At 52.9% G+C, this 22,616-nt stretch overlaps 2 protein-coding genes across 3 annotated transcripts; one reads left to right on the top strand and one right to left on the bottom strand.

The window, feature by feature from the left end:
- The first annotated feature begins 7,585 nt into the window (after positions 1–7,585).
- LOC131213455 (chitin deacetylase 1) lies at positions 7,586–15,214 on the top strand. 2 transcript variants are annotated; one of them, XM_058207506.1, is made up of 5 exons: positions 7,586–7,812; positions 9,819–9,957; positions 10,796–10,908; positions 13,296–13,445; positions 13,514–15,214. In XM_058207506.1, the coding sequence occupies exons 1-5, from the start codon at positions 7,758–7,760 to the stop codon at positions 14,665–14,667; spliced, it is 1,611 nt and encodes a 536-aa protein (XP_058063489.1). In that variant the 5' UTR covers positions 7,586–7,757; the 3' UTR covers positions 14,668–15,214. The 2 variants fall into 2 exon arrangements, with proteins under 2 accessions (XP_058063489.1, XP_058063483.1); XM_058207500.1 differs by lacking the exon at positions 10,796–10,908 and adding an exon at positions 10,144–10,274.
- A 456-nt stretch (positions 15,215–15,670) lies between these two features.
- On the bottom strand, positions 15,671–21,277 carry LOC131207259 (lamin Dm0). The gene is made up of 6 exons (XM_058199873.1): positions 20,543–21,277; positions 17,873–18,320; positions 17,347–17,799; positions 17,048–17,269; positions 16,860–16,964; positions 15,671–16,793 (listed from the first exon to the last, which is right to left on the bottom strand). The coding sequence occupies exons 1-6, from the start codon at positions 20,965–20,967 to the stop codon at positions 16,755–16,757; spliced, it is 1,692 nt and encodes a 563-aa protein (XP_058055856.1). The 5' UTR covers positions 20,968–21,277; the 3' UTR covers positions 15,671–16,754.
- Between the last annotated feature and the right edge of the window lie 1,339 nt (positions 21,278–22,616).

Here is a 22,616-nt window from a genome sequence, read left to right as displayed (position 1 = left end):
ACCGCCTATCACCAACCAAGGGGGCGTTGGAATCCAGTACCGTTCTACACCGGCTCTAGTGGCGGCCCCCGACGGACAATTAAGTCGTATAACTGTTTGATCGAATTAGTATTCCACACCGGTCCCCCCGGGGGTCCCGGTGGCGGCTCGACAGTCTCGTGTCTCGCTACCGTAAGTGGCCGCCGAATGACAATCGATCGATTGCCGGCCGGAATGGTACCACGGTGGCAAATCGTGGCAATCACCAGCACTTGAGATCCGATCCGGGCTAACCGGAGCCATTAGCCAGAATTGAAGTGGTTACCATTACACCATTACAGAACAGTGAGCCGCTGATCAAACGGAGTAGACTAGGGCCAACGAAACGGACCATACTTCCTGGCCGCGTAGTCAAGAATTCCAAAAATGCCCTCGAAGGACCCGCGAATCTGACAGCGAGAAAATGGGCCCCTCAGAGTTACGACCCTTTGTTCCGATCCGGTTCTGAACGTTCCGGGCTTCAGATTGCGCAAAACGGAAGAGAAAAGTGACCGTTCGAGTCGAGGACCGGGACAGGACACGGCGTGAACTCTTAACCTTGGCCACCACCGACGAGAGTGAAATCGAAACGGCCGAAGAACGCTCATTAATTTCTCGCCGCATTTGCGCTGCCTGTTTCCAGTTCCGCCGGTCGTGGTCGTAAACAATAATTGATGGTGCTGGCCCGTGGCTTACAAGTGGCGAGCATTACGCGCGCGGCAGTGACTTCAACGCAAACAACGCGCGCGAAACACTTTAAACTTCTTCACGTCGGATCGAGCCGAGGATCGAAGGCACTGGCAGGTTTATAATGCACTGGCTTATAATTTGAATTTCCGTGTGTGTCTCTCGGGAAGGGAGGCACCACGGCGAGGAGGCTGAACAAACAGCGAGTTCTTAGTGTCGTTTGTGCAAATCGCCAAATACCAGTTCTCGGGTCGGGGTCGGTTGAAAGGCAAACCAGAAAGGCCGTGGCACGCTGCACGTACTTCGCGGCCAATCGATCAGTCTTCCATCATGCGTTAGGACTCTGAATTGATTCATTCGGATTTTACTCGATAATTCTGGCCGAATTATAACAACAAAACATAGAAGTGATTCAATCAGAGATCCATTTTTCAATACTTTCATAAGAACCGCTGTAACATTTCATTAGTTTTTAAAAGCTCATAGTACACCACACCTTTCAAATCCCACCATATGCACAGCATTTTCCTTGCACAGTGAATATTTCTCCTATTCCCGTAGTAAATCCTCTTTTCATCACCAGTGACGATGTCTGACGTGCATCCTGATCGAGCAATGCGGCCAATTCTTCATCATCAAACTTTTTCGACTGTCCTCGACCAGGCTCTTGGTCTTGTAAGCCAAAATCACTCCAAATCCAAATCCAATTTACCAGGAAAGAACTCGACGTTTTCAGAAGCCTAAAAAACGATGTTGTTTACCGATGATGCGTTAGGTGCGTTACACTTAGTGAGTAACGCCAGTAACGCAATATTTTACTGGCGTTACTTTTTAGAGTTTTTTTTATAGCTCACGGAGCTATGGATGGAAGTCAATTGATCTTCCCGAAGCCAAGATCGCTGCCTTAAACAATCGCAAAAACCGATCCGTGAAGGTTTTAGTTCGATCAAAACCTTATCTCTTTCCCAAACCCGGGCTTGGCGCAATCCGATACCGGGCGCTAATCGAACGTGAGACATCGATTACTCGCCGATGCAGAGCCTCGTCCGGTCGTCGCAAAGTAATGCACGAATCTTCGATTGACCCAAAAATTTGAGAGGAGCTCGAAGGCTGAGGGCTCCAATCCTTGAAGGCTTGGAGTGATCTGTGACCGGCAAGTGTATTGGCTCTCGTCGCCCGATGTCCTCCGGGCCCGGCTCGGGCTTTATGTACCCCTTTCGTTGCTCCATCATCATCGGCCATTGAGAAATTGAAATTGGATCTCAATTTCCTTGACATTTGCCGGGTGGAATTTGCAGGCACTCCATCTGCTGCCATTGTTTGCTGCCCCCCGGTTGATCCGGTTGATCCGGCCATGGGCCAACAACTAATCCGTAAGCCGCTTGTCTCGAGATTGTGTCTCGAAACGAAACACAAGGCATGGCATAATCCCGTCTACGAAATGGGACCATTTCTCCAGACAGTCGGCAGAATTCGTCGGCACACGGAACCGGTTCCAACCCCATTTGAAGCGGATGGATTCGGATCGTGATTGGAGGTCCGGTCTCGGCCCGGGACCCGATTGTTTGCGAAAGTAAACAAAGTTTGCTCGGCGACCTCAATTACGAGGGCGATCAAATCGCGAAGATCGGGCAGAGGTTTGGCTCGGAGTGTCCCCGCTCTCCGCCAAAGTTTCGGGCGATCAAAAGCGCTGACAGCTGTCAGGGCGGATCAGAGCCCACGTTCCGATGGGTGATCGGTTCTGTTGACCCCGTCCCCGGCAGGACGGGAAGCAGGTTAACGGTCGCGTTGCGTCCGCCGGGCAACGTGGCCAGAATGGTGGATTTGTGCCGTGGGCCGCGTGTGGCCGGCGTTCAAGTCTTTTATTTTCTTCCGCTCCGCCATCGGCACCATCGCGGGTCTGTGGCTTGCGGTACGTGACGTAAATGCAAAATTACATCCCTGGGCCCCGGGGCGAGAGGAAACAATGCACGAGTTGTTAATTTGAAGCCGTGTGTGCCGCGGGGGTCATTCACATCATCATCGCCCGCGCGGGGCACTGCACTCGAAAGCGCCCAAAAATTATGCTCGCCTCGAAAAAGAAAAGACTTCATTCGATCGTCGCACTTCTCCGTCGGCGCTCGGATATTGACCGGACCGGAGTTGTGAAATTTTGAGCCACTCCCGACTCCGAAGCGATCCGAGGCGATCGGATCCGGATCCGGTAGCCGGGGCCCGATGAGGCGGAGCATTACGCCGCACAAAAACCGGGCGCCCGCGAACAGTAGCACCGAACTGATGACAAATGATCACATTCATCCAAACGTCACCGCTCGTGGCCGGAGGCCACGGCCACGACGAAAACCGCAGACGCAGCCACAGCCAGGCGCGGCTTTCACGCGGAGAAATTATCGATGCAGAAAGTATAGTAAAAAGGGAAAGTTATTTATTATTTTACATTTTCACCAGGGACCGTCGCGGGGGGACACAAAACAGCGGCCGAGGACAATAGCCGGCCAGGCGACTTTCGAGCCCACATCATTATCTTTTTCCCCCACGGACAGGGCCAACGGACAGGGCCAACGGACAGGGTTGAAGCCTGGCCGGTGCTGACATCACTTTCCACGGTCGGGTCCTGGGCCGGGTGGGAAATCCACTGCCAGCACGTGGCCACCGTGTGGCCATGGCGATTCTCCTCTCTTACGCAGAGTCGAGCCAATTCTGAGTCAGCGGAATTTCTGGCCCCCCGGGGGGGTTTATTGTGCAAAATTGTCATCATCCTGCGCGCCGGGGTCGTACCGGTTTTTGGGTGGTGGTGGTGGGTTGTGAGCCCGTTCTGTGTGCACAGCCCGAGAGTGGCTCGCCTTGGGCTCGATTTGGGGCCTTAGAATGAAATTCTACCTACAGAGGAGGCCCCCTTTATTCTGTGTGCACCATCCTCAACCCGAGTCCGGGTCTCTTGTTGGGTGCAATTCGTGGGTTGGGAACGTGACTGTGACTCATTGACCCCGATGCAACATTAGACCCTTCGAGGATCGGATGCCCTAGCCTGGCCTGGCTTCTTTCCGGGGACGGGATCTTTCTTTTCCACTCCCATCCAGATGGCCTTGATCTTTGGCCGTAGCCCGCGTAGCGATGCGTGCTCCGAAGCAATGGAGGTATTTTGAGACACTGGTTCGCTATTTTCTATTCATAATTTACGAAATTCTTGAATAAATTCCATGAATCATCTGATCAGCATAAATTAGCGTCCAATCCGCAATCCGTTTCTCGGAAACGATACGCGATTATCGATCGGCAGCAGCCCGACCTGAGCAAAAACCCGGACGAACGGACGAACGCCTTTTCACGGGGCGATCGGCGCACGGTGATGCAATTATTTAAATTGAAAGCCGCTTTCCATGCATATTTGTGCGCCGAAGAAGTCAAGAATACCGAACAAAAACGAGAGAGAGAGAGAGTTATGTATCTCGAGTGGCCATTCGTGGGGCCGGAGGATGTGTGCAATTACAAATGTGGCATTCCAACCCCGCGTGTGTTATGATAGCACAGTGTGGAGTGTATTTCGCTTATGCGCGGCCTCAATAAGTGGCCACGCAGCATCGCCCCTTATCGCCCTTCCCCATACGGCACGCTGCTGCTGCTGCTGCACTGATAAAAGCCAGCGAACGAACCGGTTCAAATACACCGGCCGTTTACGTAACGTGTTCCGCCGATGGATGGATGGGCGATCGATCGCGGAGAGAGAGAAAGTGTTCGGAAGATCGGCCGCGCACAGCACCACGCAAGGAAGTAAACTCTGGCTGGCTGGCTGGCTGACTGATGCCCGCTCCCGATCCGTCTTGATTGGGCCGGGTCGGGTTACTCAATACGCAATAAATTGCTACCCACACGCGGGCACGCACAATCAGGCGCACACGGGATGCAAATCAGATTTTCTCGACGGTGGCCACACGGCGTACGACTTCCTGCGCCCTGCGCCGGATCATCCGCACCATCGGAGCGTTGCATCCGCGCGCATTGATAAGACGTTGTGGAGGATGCGATCGCTTTTTATGTAATGGGAAATCGACCATTTGGAATAATCATCATGAGAGTGGTGTGGCCGGTCGGAATCGAATTCCGGCCTCGACCGCCCCTCCACGATGCATTCCGCCGGGGTTCGTCGCCTCCCCGTGCATAGTGCGCCCGTTGAAATCTTTTGGTTAATTTTAATTTATTTTAATGAGTGATCGGTCCCAGCGGTCCGAACCGGGTGGGAATGGTTATGGCCAGAACAAATACCCCGCTCGCTTCACAATGGCAAACAATGAGACACGCGAGATGGCGCAGCGGCGAAGCAAATTATCGTTACGTGGTGAGCCTTGCGCCAAAAATCGCCTTGCGACCCCGCGCTGTGAACATATCTTTCTGCGCTAAGCACACTCGGCGGTCGGCGCGGTCTTCCCACGTTTCGGTTTCGGCCCCGGGGGTTCGATTTTTGCGTCATTTTCGTTCGCCTACCCGATCAGTGTGCATAAGTCGTTAACATCCCCGATCCAAAGGCATGGCACGGCACGAAGCAGAAATTGGCAAAAGCTCTGGAGCTGGAGAAGGTGCGAAAAAAGGGGCCCGAAAATGGCCGCCATTATGCAACGGCACCGATGTTCGAAGGTGTTCTGGGGCTCTGACCGATGGGCAGCACTTTTATCTTTTTATTTTACTTTTAGGAGGCACTTTCATCGGAACGTGCGCCTCAAACACATCGCTAAGCCACCACCGGCCACCGATTGAGCCGTGTCGGGTTAAACCCATCGTGCACCGATCGAAGAGTGCTTCGTGCGGCACTCACCGTTCCACCTCTCTCGCTCCCCGAACAAAATCGGCACTCAATTTCTCCATACTGAGACCAAAAATCTCACGTCAAATTGTTTTCTCGCCAAGGGCCAGAAAGAGAACGCGACAGCGAGCAATATTTTCTCTCGCTGTCACGCTAATATAGCATCCAGTCCGCCACTCAAACGACAAACTGTTGGAAATTTTTGGTTCAGTGCAAAAGCATAAACGGATAAAGGCCAGAAAGAGAGCGCAACACCGAGCAATATTTTCTGTCTTATTCGCATTGATGCGGCACTTCTCACGGACCATTCCTAGTTGTCAAAACGGTCACTTCAATTTTCTATGTTCCTACGTTCGACGTTTGTTTAGAAAAAGTTATTGTGCGTGAAAATCGTGTTAAATATTTAATTTAAAGCAACTGATTATCACGGTAAGTAACAAACAGTGAAGTGAATAGTGAAAGTGCATCTGTTTACATTTTCAGCCGTGTTTACAATGAAGAAACGACTGACCATCCCATTGGATCGCTACCATGGACAAGACGGTCCAAGACAGCGACGGAACACTTTAAACAGAGCGCGCTATATGGTGAAGAAATGCTTGGAAGCTGACGCAGAAAGGGTCGATAGTGTCGCCGGACCTTCCGGCATTTCCGATGTTCCTGCTTCTGCTGTTGCCGTAGACGTTCAGGACGTTCCTACCACCGCGGCCGATGTTCCGGAGATTATCGAACAGACCGAGTTAGAAGCAGAGTCAGAGGACGACGACACAGATGTTTCGTTCGATGAAGTTTACGACGAGGATCTGTTCGATGAGTTCGACGGAGAAGACGTGGACCCGGAAATCGTCGAACAAACCGAACCCGAAACCACCGATGAACGTTTCCGGCACGCTCTGAAGGAGTGGTTTTTCCTGAACAACGTTCGGTCGGTCAACACGTTCTGTTAGCAAATCGACTTTGGCCACAATATTGCTGACCAGGGACCCTAGCGAGGACCTTTCCGAGGAGCTTGGATTCATCGTATCTGCAAATAAATCCAATGGTGATAGATTGAACGATAACGGCCCGTTATTCCGATACAACTTAATGTAAGTATACTCACATATTATGCACGTATCAAATGTATCAAAATACTAATCGATGAATTCAAAACTTTTTACATGTTTACGGTTTGCTGGAGAACAACAACTACGTCCACTTTGTAACCGGTGTAGGCGTACGAAACACAAGCACGCAGGAGAAAAACAAAGAAGCCTGCCACTGAATGCCAGCGATGCAGCGGGAAATTTTCGATTCATCGATGTATAGCGTAATTTTCAGAGTTAGGGATAGTTACGTGACGTTAGCACTGGTGACGTAGTCATAGAGTTAGTGTAAATGAAATAATTATAGAAAACTTGTAATTTAAAAACACTTGGCGATAAATACAAAACATTGTTTACATCGGATTGACAGTTGAATTTGAGGGAGAGGATGAGAGTGAAAGAAAAATATATGAGACCCGCTCACGGAGCGCTCACGGAGCTAGTGAGGCGGATTGGGATATAAACGCGATTTTTGGGATATAGAAGAAGGAAAGTGAGCCGTTATATCTCAATCCAGCCATAGTGAGAGAGGTTGTCTCACAGGTTGAGATCTGGGGCCAGAAAAATGAAAAATTGAGTGACTTTTTTGTTCGGGTCACACCGGGAGAGAGGGAACCACTCACCACGCGGTGCGAGCCACTCACGGTGAGTGCCGTTGTTGGGGCGACTCGAAAGAAGTACTGGAAGTGCCGTTCGATCGCTGTTTTGATCGGTGATCATTACTTTCAGGTCCGTCCGAGCGGTTCCCTGGAACTCACCGGGCACTCATCCCCGCCCGGCGGCGTGAGTGGCGCACGATCGCGCACACGATCCACCGAGACCGAAGACATTAAGCGCGCGCCGCTCAAGAGGGCCCAACATCCCCGCCACCGTTGCCACCGCCACCCGTTGCCGGGCGGCAGGGAGCCTCGGCCTCTATATAAGTGGTAGCCGGCCGGGTCAGGACGGTTTTAGTGTTGCGCGCGCCCCGATCGACGGGACACAGGCACGTGAGCTAGATTGGAAGCAGTAGAGCTAGGGTGGGGCCGAACCAGTTTCTGCCACCAGGTTCCGTAGTAGTAGCCGCAGCCCCGCAGCGGTTTCCTTCCGTCCCGGACACCGTCCAGGTGTCCGTTCGCGCGTGTGTGCGTTTTTGTGGTGGTGTGTGCTGTGAGCCTTTGCCCCCAAAAATGGTGGCCCAAGTGACCAAACTGTTCGCGCTGCTGTGCTTAGTGGTGGCGATCGGTAAGCAACATCCCCACCAATCTGTCCCCCCATCCCCCCACCTGTCTACCACCCAGAAGTTCCGGTCCAGCGGATCGGAACGGTCGCCGCCGCCGGAGTGTGAACGTCTCGTCGTGGAAGTGATCGTACGGAACTCTCGGAATCCACTGCGCGAAAGTGTGCCCAACCGACCAGGAAGTCCGAACAAGGCCCCCATTGGCCTCCCCATCCCTTCCCGGGGTCCTAGGAGCCGTTCACAGCGTTCCGATTGGGGCACATTGCGCAGTGCGATTGTTGGCCAAAAAAGGGAAAACGCCAATACGCCAGTTTGTGTTTGTGCCGTGTGTTTATGTGTGTGTGCATGTGTGTCTGCTAGCGTTTAATTATTGTCTCTGCCTCTCTCTGCGCGGCGAGGAGTGGTGCTTGCGACACCTTTGGCGCAACTTGTACGCCTCAAGTCCCGGGTCAACTTTCGCGCGGCACGGCCCTTCGGTCGGTTGCTAAATCCCTGGGGCCGGCTCGTCGGCCAAACCGGTACCAGCCGGTACTGGTGCGACGTGGTCGGAGCTGCAATTGTGCCCCCCCCCCCCCCTCCCCTCCCTCCCCACCAGCCATCGCCGAGTTGCATCGCAGCAGAACTGGTTCTGTTGGGCGACTGGGCGCGGTGTCCCTTGGGTTGGGTTGGGCTGGGGTGTTCGGCTTTCTCGCCTTCCTCGCGCCACGCTCGTCTGCGGGGGGGCGCAGGATGTGGCCAATTGGAAACCCGCACACACAGGCACACGCACCGCACGCATTTACATAACGGTGCGTCTGAATGGGAACTCTTACGCAAGTGCCACTGTCGGTCGCGGTTAGAAGATTTAGGCTGCCGATACGGGGTCCGTTCCGATTCGTCTATTCGGTTGACCTTGACCTTGAACGCCCACTGCATAGCAGCACTTTGCGCGCATCTTCTCCCATGGCGATCGCGGCTGAAGTGATCGCGATCGCTCCGCAAGACCGATAGCAGATTTCTCTATCGCTTTTCGGCATGGTGCCAGGTTGTTCAATAAGTTTTGCGGGTCGGTAAGAAAACACAATTTCAGAATTTGGAAGGGCAGCAAAATACAATTCGACAACTGTTATGACCTCATCCTGGAAACAAATAGAAGTCGCTAAGGGGCCAATCCGGTAGACGATCCAACAATTCGATTTTTAATTCCAGGGTTTTGGCCATTGCCAAAATGCTCTTGTGACAGGGTGCCTTGTCGTGAAAGAAAACATTTTTTTTTCTTTAGCTGGTTCAAAAGGTTACGATTGCAACTAATCCACAAACAACACTCCTTTGGCATCACAAAAAACTGATACAAAGACCTTCTTGGCCGATTTCCGTTTTTGTCCAATTTGCCGTTTTTGTTCCAATTTTAGCGAATGGGCGCCGCCATTTTGCAAACAGCTTTCTGAAACCCAATACAGTCAGTCAAAATATTGGTTATACTGCTCAATGAAATGGCTAAGCCTTGCACTAAATCTCTTTCAGTCGCTCGACGATTTTCCAATACGATTTCCTGTATTGTTTTACGATTTCAGGTGTTGTGTCTGTTTTTTGACGTTTTTGACATGGATCGTCTTGAAGGCTACTACGACCACGTTTAAACTCAGAAAGCCCTCTTTTAACCACCTAATTGAAGGCAAAGAGTTCTTATCACTGCACGATACTTGCTTTTTTCCATTGTAAAAAATAGCGGGACATTGTCGATACCAAATGGCTTGTACAAAAAAAATTAAGCGGCCGATTGAAATGAAACTTTCCATACATTTCATTTGTACCAATATAACTACAGCGCAAAACTTATCGAACAACCCATTAATCCGGGGGGGCACCCGGTCGGTCGGTGGCACTTTCACGGTTACGCAACGTCCACTTTCTTTCCGGTTCGCCGGACGATCCGTTTACTTATTTATGTTTACCTTTTTTGCCTTCGGGGGGTGATGTCCGCCCATCGACAAACGATTTCATCCGTTTCATTCCACTTTTTTCTTCTCAGCCGCCGACTCGGTTCGGGTGAAGCGCCAGGATGACGACAGCGATCCGGACTCGGTGAACGTGGAGGAGCTGTGCAAGGACCGACCGGGCGACGAGTACTTCCGCCTGTCGACCGACGGTGACTGCCGCGAAGTAGTGAGGTGAATTTGCCGTGAATTCTGGCGGCTGCGACGATGGGCGACGCCAACTGCGACGCTGACGTCGCTGACAAGTGACAGCTCGCTGACAGCCAATCATGGCCCACTGCCATTCGCTCACGCTCTCTCTTTCTCCCCCCCCGTCTTCCTCCATACCCCCCCAAAAACCCCATGCGTTCGGACAAATAGGTGCGACGATGCGGGAGAGAATGGCATCACGCGGCTCGCTTCCGTTCGCTGCCCGACCGGCCTGTACTTCGATGTGCTCCGGCAGACATGCGATTGGAAAGCGAACGTGAAGTCCTGCGATTTGCTAGGAAGTAAGTCCCCGCGGCCCGCGGCCAAGCCCCGAGCCCCGTGGCCGTACGCATCGAATCGGGAGCCACCCGGGCGCCTTCCCGATTCCATCTCGTACGGGGGGGGGCCGGGCGGCCCGTCGGGTCGGGTTACCGTATCCAGCCCCGCTAAACTGTGGTTCTCTCTCTCTCTCTTTCTTTCTCTCTCTCTCTCTCTCTCTCTCTGTGTATTCCGGAACTTCCCTCATACTACTACTTCCTGCTGCACGACATATCCCCATCCACCCACATTCCTCCATTCTGTGTGTGTGTGTGTGTGTGTGTGCGCGTTTTGTCCCCCCCTTCCGCCCCGCCCTCGTCATCCGGATCCTTCACCTTCACGGATGGTGGGTCTCCCGTGTTCTCCCGTTCATGGCTGCGATCCATTAATGTGTTGATGTGTCAATAACCGGAACTCGCCCAACCGCCCCCCCCGGAATCCCGAATCCTTCCCTTCCCTTCCTGCCCGATGACGACGATGACGACGACGACGCGCGAATTAACAGGTGTACACGGTCCGGGCTGAAGCAAATCACTTGCCCGTCCGGATTGGCGTTCGACATTGAAAAACAGACTTGCGATTGGAAGGCAAAGGTCACCACGTGTGACAAGAAAGAGAGTAAGTGCCGTGTCCTTTCGCCACCCCACCGCCTGCCGCCCCCCGGGTGGTTCACAACACGCGCCGCGCCGGGTCAGGGGGCTAGCTAGTAGAGTACACAAATACTACCGCACCGCACGGCACCAGGAAGGACATCAGGCCGCCGCTTGGCCCGCTTTGTACATACGAGAACCGGGGGCCACACACTCCTCGGAGTGAGTTCCCCGGCGGGGCGGCCGAACACGAGATAGGTTAGCCAAGATGTGTGGGCCAAGGCGGGGGGAGCCAGAGTCAGGGAGAGTAGTTGTGGCGCAGGATCGCTATCGCTTCAAATAGGACACAAACGGACACACGATCACCATTAAAACACTGCGGGTTACTGGATCATGATGCATGGTGAAGGCGGTTCTCTCTAACAGACGTGTCAGCATCGTACTAACATGTTACCCCGCGGCTGGTGGAGGTCACAATCATCCTTGTACCACTTCTAATCCGCACACTTTGAGGGCTTTTGTGAAGACCCACAGACCCCAGATCACCCGACTGTCGCCTAACCGGGTTTAGCATGTCCCTTCATCGCTGTGTCTAAAAGTCGTTCACTGACCCTCTAACCGGACTCGAGCGTGTGTCCTTAGCAGTAGCGAGACAGTGCGACCGGCCACAGTGAGCCCGAGGAATATTCGATGCCCCAGCCGTGTTTTTTCACTCCCGCTCTCTCGCTCCCGGAAAGCCACTGCGGGGCCAAGGACTGGGTTGTTCAATGAGTTTCGCGGTGCGATAAGAAAAACACACAGCTTAGGGGTTCGAAATACACTTTACTGCTCAGTTCTCGGGTTCTTCCTGAACATGTTGGGCCCTATTATCAAACTCGAACCGAGAGCTAGAACGTTCGAGTGAACACAGTAAGAGAGAAAGCAGAATACAGCAAGAGAGAAGGCAGAAAGAGAAAGCTATAGGAAAATGAACTCAAATGTCCGTTCGAGTTCTCGATTCGAGTTTGATCATAGAGCCCATTAGCTGGTCTAGAAAGAATTACACTATTTTTGTGTGTGCTTCAATGCTTTATTTAAGATGCTTCCGATTAGTCCGATTTGCGTCAAATGTGCACCGTTTTGTTGTAAAATTTGTTTACCTTTTTAAAGGTAGCTTCAGAAAGCCTCTCTCACAGAAGTTATAAAAAGGCGTCAGTCGCTTTCGGCAAGGTCCGGACTTTCTGGCGAGTCACTAAAGACGTGTGTGACATTTCGTTGTCCTGACGGAACACAACAGCTCTTCTGTCGGCCAATTCTGGCTTGTTCGAACGGTACAGCTGTTGACAGTAGCGATCTGAATTTAGTGTTTGGGAACCTTCCTGGCCGATAGTCCTGGTGTGGTTATCGTTTGAGCTGCTTAACCAGGATATGGCCACGATTATTTTCACATTTTCTTTTTGGTGACTTCGGTGACGACTGGAACAAACCAAAAACAGTTTTTTTAGTGTAAAGTGTCAGCTTTAAAACTTGAACTTGAAACTGTACGATCGATCGATCAATCTTTACGAGATATCGATGACTGAAGCCATCTATCAAGAAAATAATGGATCACTTTTTAGACTACCTAATATCAATTCACTTGTTCCAACGAGCTGCCAATTTAAGAATTCCATCCCTAAAATTTGAGAATCTGGAAGGGCTGCAAAATAAGCTTCGATAGGTTTTATGACGTCATCAAAACCACTTCCATGCTTGAATGTTTTTTGGGTCTGGAAACAGATGGAAGTCGCTAGGGAGCAAATCCGGTGAATGGTCGGTGGATGCTTCAACAATTCGAAGAATAATTCATGTATTTTTGTCATAATCCTGATGAAAAAGGATTTGAATGAGGGCACGAACACGAACTCGGAACCGAAGAACCGGGTTCACACCACCCCTTTGCCTTTTGTTTTGATTCAGGATCATGCTGGTAGACCCCAGATACACTGCCCAATGGGGACGCCTAGGGCTTCTACTAAATCTCTTTCAGTCGCTCGACGATTTTCCCATACGCCATTCTGTATTTTTTCCTACGATTTCAATTGTTGTTGCTACTCTTTTTGGGCGTCCTTGACGTGGATCGTCTTTGAAAAATCAGGCCAGCAGCAGCGCCCTCTGTGAGTGAAGCGCAAAACTTATGGAACAGCCTGGTACTTTAGGAAGTAAATTGAATGGGGTTTTGTTTGTACTCGCGCCAGATCATCACGCCACCCGCATCACTGATTCCTCCACACGCTTCTACACACTCACATTTCGGTTGTTGGGATCAAAGGTGTTTTAACGTTTAACTAACCCCCCCCACCGGCAAGAAAGAAAGGAAAAGAAACAATTGGGGCGGACACAACCACTGGGCACTCACGATTCTTTTCTTTTCCGCCGCCATCGTCGCCACCGTAGAACCGCGAAAGGTTCTGCCGATCCTGAAGACGGACGAACCGATCTGCCCGGAGGGTAAGCTGTCCTGCGGGAACGGCGAGTGCCTGGACAAGGAGCTGTTCTGTAACGGGAAGCCCGACTGCAAGGACGAGTCGGATGAAAATGCCTGCAGTAAGTTCGGGCCCCCGAGCGCCATCTGGATGTCACATTTTCAACCTCATTTCTTTTTCCCCCCCAAGCCGTTGAGCTGGATCCGAACCGTGCGCCGGACTGCGACACGACCCAGTGCGTCCTGCCGGACTGTTTCTGCTCGGCCGACGGAACCCGCATCCCGGGCAACATCGAACCGCAGCAGGTGCCGCAGATGATTACGATCACGTTCAACGGGGCGGTCAACGTGGACAACATTGACCTGTACGAGGACATCTTCAACGGGCAGCGGCAGAACCCGAACGGCTGCCAGATCCGCGGAACGTACTTTGTGTCGCACAAGTACACCAACTACTCGGCGGTGCAGGACCTGCACCGGAAGGGCCACGAGATCTCCGTGTTCTCGCTGACGCACAAGGACGACCCGAACTACTGGACGCAGGGCACGTACGATGACTGGCTGGCGGAGATGGCCGGCGGCCGGCTGATCGTGGAGCGGTTCGCCAACATCACCGACGGGTCGATCATCGGCGTCCGGGCGCCGTACCTGCGCGTCGGCGGCAACAAGCAGTTCGAGATGATGGCCGACCAGTTCTTCGTGTACGATGCGTCGATCACGGCGTCGCTGGGCCGCGTCCCGATCTGGCCGTACACGCTCTACTTCCGGATGCCGCACAAGTGCAACGGCAACGCGCACAACTGCCCGTCCCGCAGCCACCCGGTCTGGGAGATGGTGATGAACGAGCTCGATCGGCGCGACGATCCGACCTTCGACGAGTCGCTGCCCGGTTGCCACATGGTCGACTCGTGCTCCAACATCCAGTCCGGCGAGCAGTTCGGGCGTCTGTTGCGCCACAACTTCAACCGCCACTACAACACGAACCGCGCCCCGCTCGGGCTCCACTTCCACGCGTCGTGGCTCAAGTCGAAGAAGGAGTACCGCGAGGAGCTGATCAAGTTCATCGAGGAGATGCTGGGCCGGAACGACGTGTTCTTCGTCACGATGCTGCAGGTCATCCAGTGGATGCAGAATCCGACCGAGCTGAACGCGCTGCGTGACTTCCAGGAGTGGAAGGAAAAGTGCGACGTCAAGGGCCAACCGTACTGCTCGCTGCCGAACGCGTGCCCGCTGACGACGCGCGAGCTGCCCGGCGAAACCCTGCGCCTCTTCACGTGCATGGAGTGCCCCAACAACTACCCGTGGATCCTGGACCCCACCGGCGACGGTTTCTCGAAGAAGTGAGGGGGGAGCTCGCTACCCGTTTCTCCTAGCAAAAGCCCGCCTTTCCCTCGGTTCCTAACGACCCTGGTTCCCGGGGGACCGGCCGGGAATCAGTCTGTTGTAAATAATGATCCCCCCCCCGCCCATCCGCATCCGCAATTTTGGCACGCCCTGCGGTCTGCCCCTTCTCATACGGCGGGGCTCAATACGGGGCTCGTTTCGAATTCATCCTCCTCGAGATTCGCGGAACACGCCGGGTGGCGGTGGCGGCGGCGGCGGCGTCGGGTCCCCGGCAGCAGAGTTTACACATCCATCAGTTCGTGATATTTGTTTTGTTTTAATGCCCCGCCACACCACCCCCCGCAAAACCGGTTCCGGCGACCGTGCGAAAGTAGACGTAATTCGCCAAGTTTTCTATCCAGTAACATCGTGTCATTTGACGCGCGACTCTTGGTTTCATGCGCGCTCAAAAATGCGCGCCTCCGCGTGTGCGGTAGAAACAATAGTAAAACTTATGTTTACGGTACTGTTTTATAATAAAAATAAAGAAATAAAAAAAAATATTGAAAATTAACCGCCACCGTGGATCATGTTATTCGGCGCCCTTACATTACGGATATGACTTCCGGCTGCTCCGAAACGGACCATTGCAAAAATCGATATGGACGAAACAAAAAAAAAACCCCAAGAAATGTGGTTCCCGATTGGCCGGATTTGTAACAGGGTCGCAGGAGTGCGCAGAGGGCGCAGAAAACTAAAAGCACAAACTCGTTCGGTTCGGAGCTCGGCTAAACCGGCTCGATGGGTTCGAAACTCGGCCAAAAGCACTCATCGAGTACTCAAAGTGCTTGGAAAGCTCCGAAGCGTCGCGCGAAGCGTTTTACGATCGCTCTGTCGCCGACACGCCTGTCGCAGCGGAAAAGTCGACAATACTTAACCGTTGGCGCGACGAAAGATCTCACACAATGAATCACCGTTTACAGATATAGAAAATTTGAATTTTTATTATAAACCATTTGTGTTGCATCTCGGTCTCTCGCATCGCCTTTAAGAGTACGCCATAATCGTTTGTGTTAAGGGAGCGCTTCTCCGGTTCGCCAGGCTTTGTGTTTGTTTTGTTTACAAAGCCGAACAAGTACACGACATGAATGAAGGAAGAAAAACGTTATCGCGGTAGTGTGCAATGTGATTAGTTTTGGTTAGTTAATTACCGGAAGGCCAATGTTTTTCGATAAATTAAAGAAGCTAAAGGGCGAGTGCAGCCGAAAGAAAGGTGATGCCGACGTTTTAAAAGCAACCAAATTGGAAACGAAACACAAAAAGGGCAGCGCAGCTTATATGGCATTGTTTTGGTACACATAAAAATGAAGCAAAACGAAATAAATATCAAATTGAAAATATCGGTGGTCGGGCCCCCGGGGGGGGCGCAGGTTGTCGCTTCGGGCACCATGCACCTAATTCTGACGTCTCGCGGTATACACGTTCCACGGACGCGGTTTTATCTCCACAAACAAAAGGCCCCTTCTGTCCCTCTCCAGTTAGTTCACGCTTAGCTTCTTTTCGTGTATTGTTTTGATCGTTTTATCGGTATCGGTCCCCACCAAAAATGTGTCAAAAATGGTGCGCCACCCTCCGGGAAGGTAATATAAGTAGCGTTTGTGTAGTGTCCGCGCCCTCCCAATGGCCTTTATCGATCGCGCACTAAACATGCCTAGTACCCGAGAAATGCACTGCTCCACGCACGGAGCGAAAAGGACTTCTTCCCGGACACCGCCATCTGCTGTGTCTGAAAATGGAAAATATTTATTGTGATCCACGAGCCCCTTCGGGGAACGTGGCAAGAAAACGGTAAGGGGAACGTTGCAGGAACGATCCCGTGTTAGCGTGGGCGCGTCCGGCCACGTTCTGATAACGTGGGGAGAATCGTCCTCCACTTCGCGTCTGAGGGACGAATCTGCGCGCGCCCTGCCCTGCTCGTAAAATTATTCTCTTATTTCGCTACACAAGTAAAATAGAGTTTAAAATTATATGTTGTCGGTGCTGTCGCCGTCGACACCAACCAGAAGCCCACCGCGGCCACCGTCCCTCCTGGCTTGGTGGCTTGGGTTTCACATGATGCGACACTTTTCGTCTCCTTTGGGTTCTCCCTGTAAAAAGGAAAGGCACCGGTTAGTGAAAGGACCGACCACGCGTCGCTTCCTGGTGGCGCGTACCTGCTGGTGGTACAGCTCTTCGCCCCCATAGCTTCCCAAATACTCTCGGTGACGCGATGCGGCAGTGGATACCATTCTCTTCAGGCGCTCCGAAGCGGCTACCTCCTGGAAAAACACAACCCAACGGGGGCGACGTTAGAACTTGGCACTCTTGAAACCGAACGGAATGGGACCGGACGGTCACTAACCTCTCCATCAGCGTTCAGCAGCTGCGTGACCATGTTGTCGCCGTGGAACCACTTCTGGCCCTTCATGACGATCGTTGCCGGCGGCTCGTGGTCTTTGCCGAGGTCGGACGACCACACGGTCACGAACGCTCCGCCGTCCACCTTCACGGTGCGGTGGAACTTGAATACCGTCTCGTTGGTGCCGACCTTACGCGTCAGCGTCCAGCCGCCGATTTGAACTTCCTGTTTTTTTTTTGGAAACAAGAGACGGAGGGATTAGTGTTACTCTTGCTCCACCGGGTCGGGGACACCGGACGTACCTTGCCGGATTTGTTGTGCAGTTTGACAAACTTTCCCTCCGGATCCGCTTCCGCGATCTCTATGTCGCCCTTGGCCGACGAAGTGACCGAGTAGTCGGACATGCTGCGCTCGTCCGACTCTTCCAGCACGGTGCGCTTACGCTTGGCCGCCGCACGACTCGGTGTGCGGCGAACCTGGCCACTGCGCGACAAGCTAACGCCGGTCGACGAGAAGGTGGTCGTGTGGCTGCCGGGCGTGATGTTGAGACGCGTTTCCTCCGACGCCAGGATCCGGTCGTACGTGGCAATTTCCATGTCGAGCGAAATCTTGATGTCCATCAGGTCCTGGTACTCTTGCAGCTGGAGCGAAATCTCCTTGCCCAGCCGCTCGATCTCGTCCATCAGCTTGGCCTTCTCTTGCGCGTGGCGCAGCCGCTCGGCATTCATCTGCGTCTCCAGATCACGGACACGGGTCTGAAAGGGAGACGGGGGCACAGGTTAAGAGAAGTGGCGTTCATTAGCTAAGGGAGGGGCAGGTGTCAAGTACCTCATACAGATCGGACATTTCCTCCCGGTGGCCGCGCATCTGCTGATCGTACTGATCGCGCAGCTCCTGCAACGATTCCTGCATTTTGGCCTCGTACTGCTGCGAAAGCATGCCGTCGATTTCGCTAATTTCAACCTGGCGCCGGGTCTTCGTCTCGGTCAGCTCCTGCATATGGACTTGATCTTTGAAGGTGAGCTCCTCGCGCAGGCTCTGGATCGTGTTCTCCAGATCGACCCGGGCCAGCGTTTCCTGCTCGAGGTTTTTGCGCAACGCCTCCATTTGCTTCTTCAGCTTGGCCAGCTCCTTCTCCATCTCTTTCTGCTCTTCCTTTGCCTTTTTGTGCTCGGACAGGAGCGTGTTGTATTTGCCGGACAGCTCATTGGCGCGGGATTCCTGGGCACGGGCGTTACGTTCGGCATCGGCCGCCTCCTTCGTTTTGCGCTCCAAGCTGTTGGGTGAAAGCATTGGAACCGTAAAAACAGCATAAGAGATCATGTAAAACAATAAAAGCACTCGAAACACATCAATAAATCATTAGCATATTCTCACACGATGCTCGCGCACACAGGGGACGATCGCGCGCGCTAGAGAGAGCGATCGCGGACGCGAGAACCCGCTCTTGCATCGAAACACGTGTTGTTCGCTTATCGTTCCCCACGCGAGGCATTGGCGCGGCGCGCAACACCGGACCGGAGCCAACACTTGATGACTAAATATAGCGTCATCGGCGGACCATGTGGGGTTCTCGGCGCGGCTCCCGGAGAATCGCTCTCGATTCTCTCGAACCTCTCTGCACACTTTCTTCCCGGTTTTTCGCCCGGTTGCTGGCCCGCTCCTGGTGGTGGCTGTTCTACGGACCCCCCAAAGGAGTGTTCCATTTTATTTAAATTAACTCCGATCGCTCGCAACGCTCGGTGATGATAACAATCGAAAGAGAGGGTGGTCCCTGGCCCTTGTCTTTTAGACCCCCCCCCCCCATAGGTGTGTGTCTGTGTTTGTGTGGTTGGCCGCCTTCTCGAGTGCAGGAAAAGATAAATTCCCCTTCAGCACGCGACTTCAGGGGGCAAAGCGTCCACCTCGCGCGAGCAGAAGAGAGGGATAATTTTACGACCAATTGCTTTTAATCGGGCCTTTCGGGATCTTTTGCGGAAACCGTTACCGGGACGCCTACGCGCGCCCATCGATGCCGCCCACAGTGGCCCCGGACACGTACACCAACACACCATTGAAAAGCATCCCGAAGCGTGACCCTTGGCGTGTACAGTAGAAAACATGCATTCCCCACCACCGTCGCGTCGTCGGCGGCGGCCATATTTATTCCACGGTCGGTGCGTGGCCTACGTCACCGCGCTTCAGTCAAATCTCGGGCCGCGCCGATCGAACTCGATCGTGCGCGGGAGAGATGATGTCATGGCGTCCGCGCACTCACACCAACGCCGGGACGCGACAATCTCCGGTCGCGAGGCTCTTTCGACTGCCTCGCCCTCGAAGGTAGCCACGCACAGCGGCGCGAGATTTACATTAGGGCCGTGTAAATATTTAATTTCCACCCAAAAGCTATGCGCGCGCGCGATGATGATCGTACGGCTTGAGGCGTCCCCGTCCCCGCATAACAATGATAGGGAGGAGGCCAACGACGCATTCCAGTGTGTGCGCGACCGACCGGACCGACCGCTCCCCTCGCGGGCTCTGCTCAATCGGCGTCCCCTTTTCCGTGGTTCCTTTTGGCCGCTTTTCCGCCTTTCTCTCTCTCTCTCTCTCTCTTTCTTCCCGCTGAACGATGATCGTTCGCCGCCGTGTGTTAATGTATTTGAATTGGGAAAAATGTGAGAATTCATCAGCCGGGGTGCCAGGGACGCCTGCACGCCGTGACGCGTCTGGCTTTCCGAGGGAAGGTGAGAGAAGTACGACCTCTCGTTCTGCCACTTGAGGCTCTCACGCGGGCAGCGTTCGAGAATATCGAGGGAGAAGAGCATAAACAAGGAGTCATAAACCGCGCTCGTCGTAGTCATTGGGCAATGTGTTAACTTTAGGCACCGAGAGGCCGGATGGTGGGTTCGGGGTTCCGGCCTTACGCAATGGAGTTCGGTACGATAAAGCACCGTACACGGCACGGCCGGACCAGAAGGTCATAATGGGATAGCGATTTTCTTGCCCCATTCTGAGGAGCGACGGCCCGTTTCGTCGATTTGACAAAAAGCCGGTTCTTCGCGTCAACCTTGCGCGGCCGGACGCTGATGTCATGTCCAATATTTAGACCCCGAATCGCTCAAGGTGAAAGCAACACTCGAAATGCGTGAATGATTCCACCGAATTATGCTCCAGCGCGCCTCCGAAAGATGGTGGCGGGAACGTCACCGGATTATTTGCTCACCACCGTCCCACCGTCGTCGGATCGATGACTTCATCCGGTGACGTAATTTGTTTACATTCGTCATCGAGTAGGCTTCGCTTCGGGGGAATCGTACGCGTGCGGAGGACGATATTCCAGCATCGTGCGGATGGAATCGAGAGACAGGTTTCGTGGAGGACCCCACCGGGACACTACGTTCATGGCTTTTCGAGTACGGCGGGAGGCAACTGCAGCAGCCGCACTCTTCCGCAGCATACTGCGATTCGAGCACAGTGCCGCTTCCCGGGAGGGGGGGCGCGTGCACAACCGTTTCTTACCGTCTTTTCAGATCCTCATTCTCCTCGGCCGCGCGGTTGTATTCGATCTCCTTCTTGGCCCGTTCACGGGCCGTCTCGTCCAGCAGCCGGCGCGCATCGGTTAGCTCGTGGTCGTACATGGCTTTGATGTTGGACACCTCGCGCGTCGTCGTTTCCTGGGAGGTGCGTACCTCGTGGTTGAGGCGCGTGTTCTCCTGCTCCAAGGTGCGCACCCGGTCGATGTAACAGGCCAGCCGGTCGTTCAGGCCCTGAAGGTCCGCTTTCTCCTGCAGCCGCGAGAGGCGCGTCGGGCTCAGCGGGCTCGACGGTCGGTGTTGGTGCGCGGCACCGCCGCCCGACGACGCCGCACTCGCACCCTGGACCGGTGTGCTGGCCTGAAACGGCACCGGCGTCGACATGCCGGAACGCTTCGTTTTCTGCGACATCTTGAAACAGCGTGTGGTTTGCACCGGCGGAACTCAAACCCAAATCGTGACTCCTCTGTTTCCTCTTCACAAACTTCACAAGCCGCCCAAAGGCCTTTCACTCGCACGCACACAAACGCGGACACAAAATGACGCGCGGACGGAAGGGCACGCGGCGCGCTTGTCGGCTTCGATTGTCGTACTTTTTCACAGTTTTTACACAGTTTCCGGTCGAGTCGAAACCACCTCGACACGCGTTACACCTCGCCGCACCGTAACGACAGTAGTTACAACACAAAACTCGGGCCGCGAGGGTCTTTTTTACGGACAAAATCGGACGACTCGCACGCTGAAACGAACGCCTTCGCCGACAACTCGTTTTCTTCTGCCGCTGCTTGCTGCGATGTGCTCGAATGCGCTGACAAACGCGAAGCCGCTTCAAAACTGCTCGAATCGGACGGCCGACATACGGTGGGTTCGCTCACACGGCTGTGCGCCCAGTGCGTCTCGCAAGAGTGAAAGAGCCCGCCCGAATCCGTGATGCGATGCAATAACGACATTCTGTTATCGACGCGAGGCGACATTAAGCGACATAGTCGATAACAACGACAATAGTGGCATTTGAATCATTCCAATCTGCCATACCGAGACTTTGTTACTTAAATTGAGTATTACACATTATGTGAAGCAAGCTAAATCTAAGTGAATTAAAACTGTTAGCGATTCAACGCGGTCCCAATATGCGTGCTGGACGTGGACTCTGGAACGTTTTAATAAAGATCTAACCTCGACAAGTGTTTAAAAACACAATAATTTTACCGCTAACTCTGACTTTTAGTTTACACCAAACACTGAAATAAATGGTAAATTCTATCCCCGAACTCCTAACTGCAATCTTTTAAGCCCCCGACACACCGCGAGCCGAAATTTTGGTACGTTACGGAAAGGCAAATACGATTACTTCTAAAACTTTCTACGTCTACGTCATGATGTGACAACAACAATAACAACGCATTCTTTAAATTTCTCCGTGAAACAATTTTTTCTTGACAGATTAGTTGTGTTTATATTGGCAAGTCGCAAGACATGGTTCAAGACATTGAGTTTTGGTGCGAGAATTAGAATAGTTCCATGAGGAATTTGTTTCTGTATTACAAGTAATAATTAAATTAACATTATTTTGCATACTTGTGATACAAAGAAACCTCAATTGAGTAGTCTTCGCTTAGTTTTTAACTACCCAAGATATCTAATTGTTTTAGCCCGAACGACAGGGCGAAAAACTTTTCTGTTCCCTATCGCCCCCGGTGGCAGGCCTTTCGCCCCCGTGCGCAACCGCAACCACATAGGTCCGAATTTGTGAATTTACTTTCAGCTACTTTCAGCTCCCGGTGTGTCGCGAGCTTTAGTTCGAAGAAACAAATTGACAGCCTTCAGTAACTCACAGCATCACTGATTGGCAGTGATCGAAGCTGTCAAACGTCGTCGAAGGAATCCTTTGTTTCGTAAACAATCAGAACACGAACAATTTTACATTCTTCTGCAATAAACTGTCGTAATGGAATCATCTAACTCTTCTAAAGATCCATTAGCAGCCGAGTAAGTTGACGGCAAACAAGAGTGAATAAATGTAATAACGCATTTCTTTCTAGAACCTCGCCTATATGTCG

The sequence above is a fragment of the Anopheles bellator genome, chromosome 1, assembly GCF_943735745.2.
Source record: "Anopheles bellator chromosome 1, idAnoBellAS_SP24_06.2, whole genome shotgun sequence".
Lineage (NCBI taxonomy): Eukaryota > Metazoa > Arthropoda > Insecta > Diptera > Culicidae > Anopheles > Anopheles bellator.
Note: the sequence above shows the minus strand (reverse complement) of the source record. Positions and strands in the feature narration are given on the sequence as shown.

Bases quoted from the DNA above. Each gene is read 5' to 3' on its own strand.
- LOC131213455 (XM_058207500.1), top strand. From the start codon at position 7,758: ATGGTGGCCCAAGTGACCAAACTGTTCGCGCTGCTGTGCTTAGTGGTG. The intron at 7,813-9,818 runs GTAAGCAACATC...TTTTCTTCTCAG, and splicing joins GTGCTTAGTGGTGGCGATCG to CCGCCGACTCGGTTCGGGTG. The intron at 9,958-10,143 runs GTGAATTTGCCG...TCGGACAAATAG, and splicing joins GACTGCCGCGAAGTAGTGAG to GTGCGACGATGCGGGAGAGA.
- LOC131207259 (XM_058199873.1), bottom strand. From the start codon at position 20,967: ATGTCGCAGAAAACGAAGCGTTCCGGCATGTCGACGCCGGTGCCGTTT. The intron at 18,321-20,542 runs GTAAGAAACGGT...TTCACCCAACAG, and splicing joins AATGAGGATCTGAAAAGACG to CTTGGAGCGCAAAACGAAGG. The intron at 16,965-17,047 runs GTTAGTGACCGT...GTGTTTTTCCAG, and splicing joins TGCTGAACGCTGATGGAGAG to GAGGTAGCCGCTTCGGAGCG.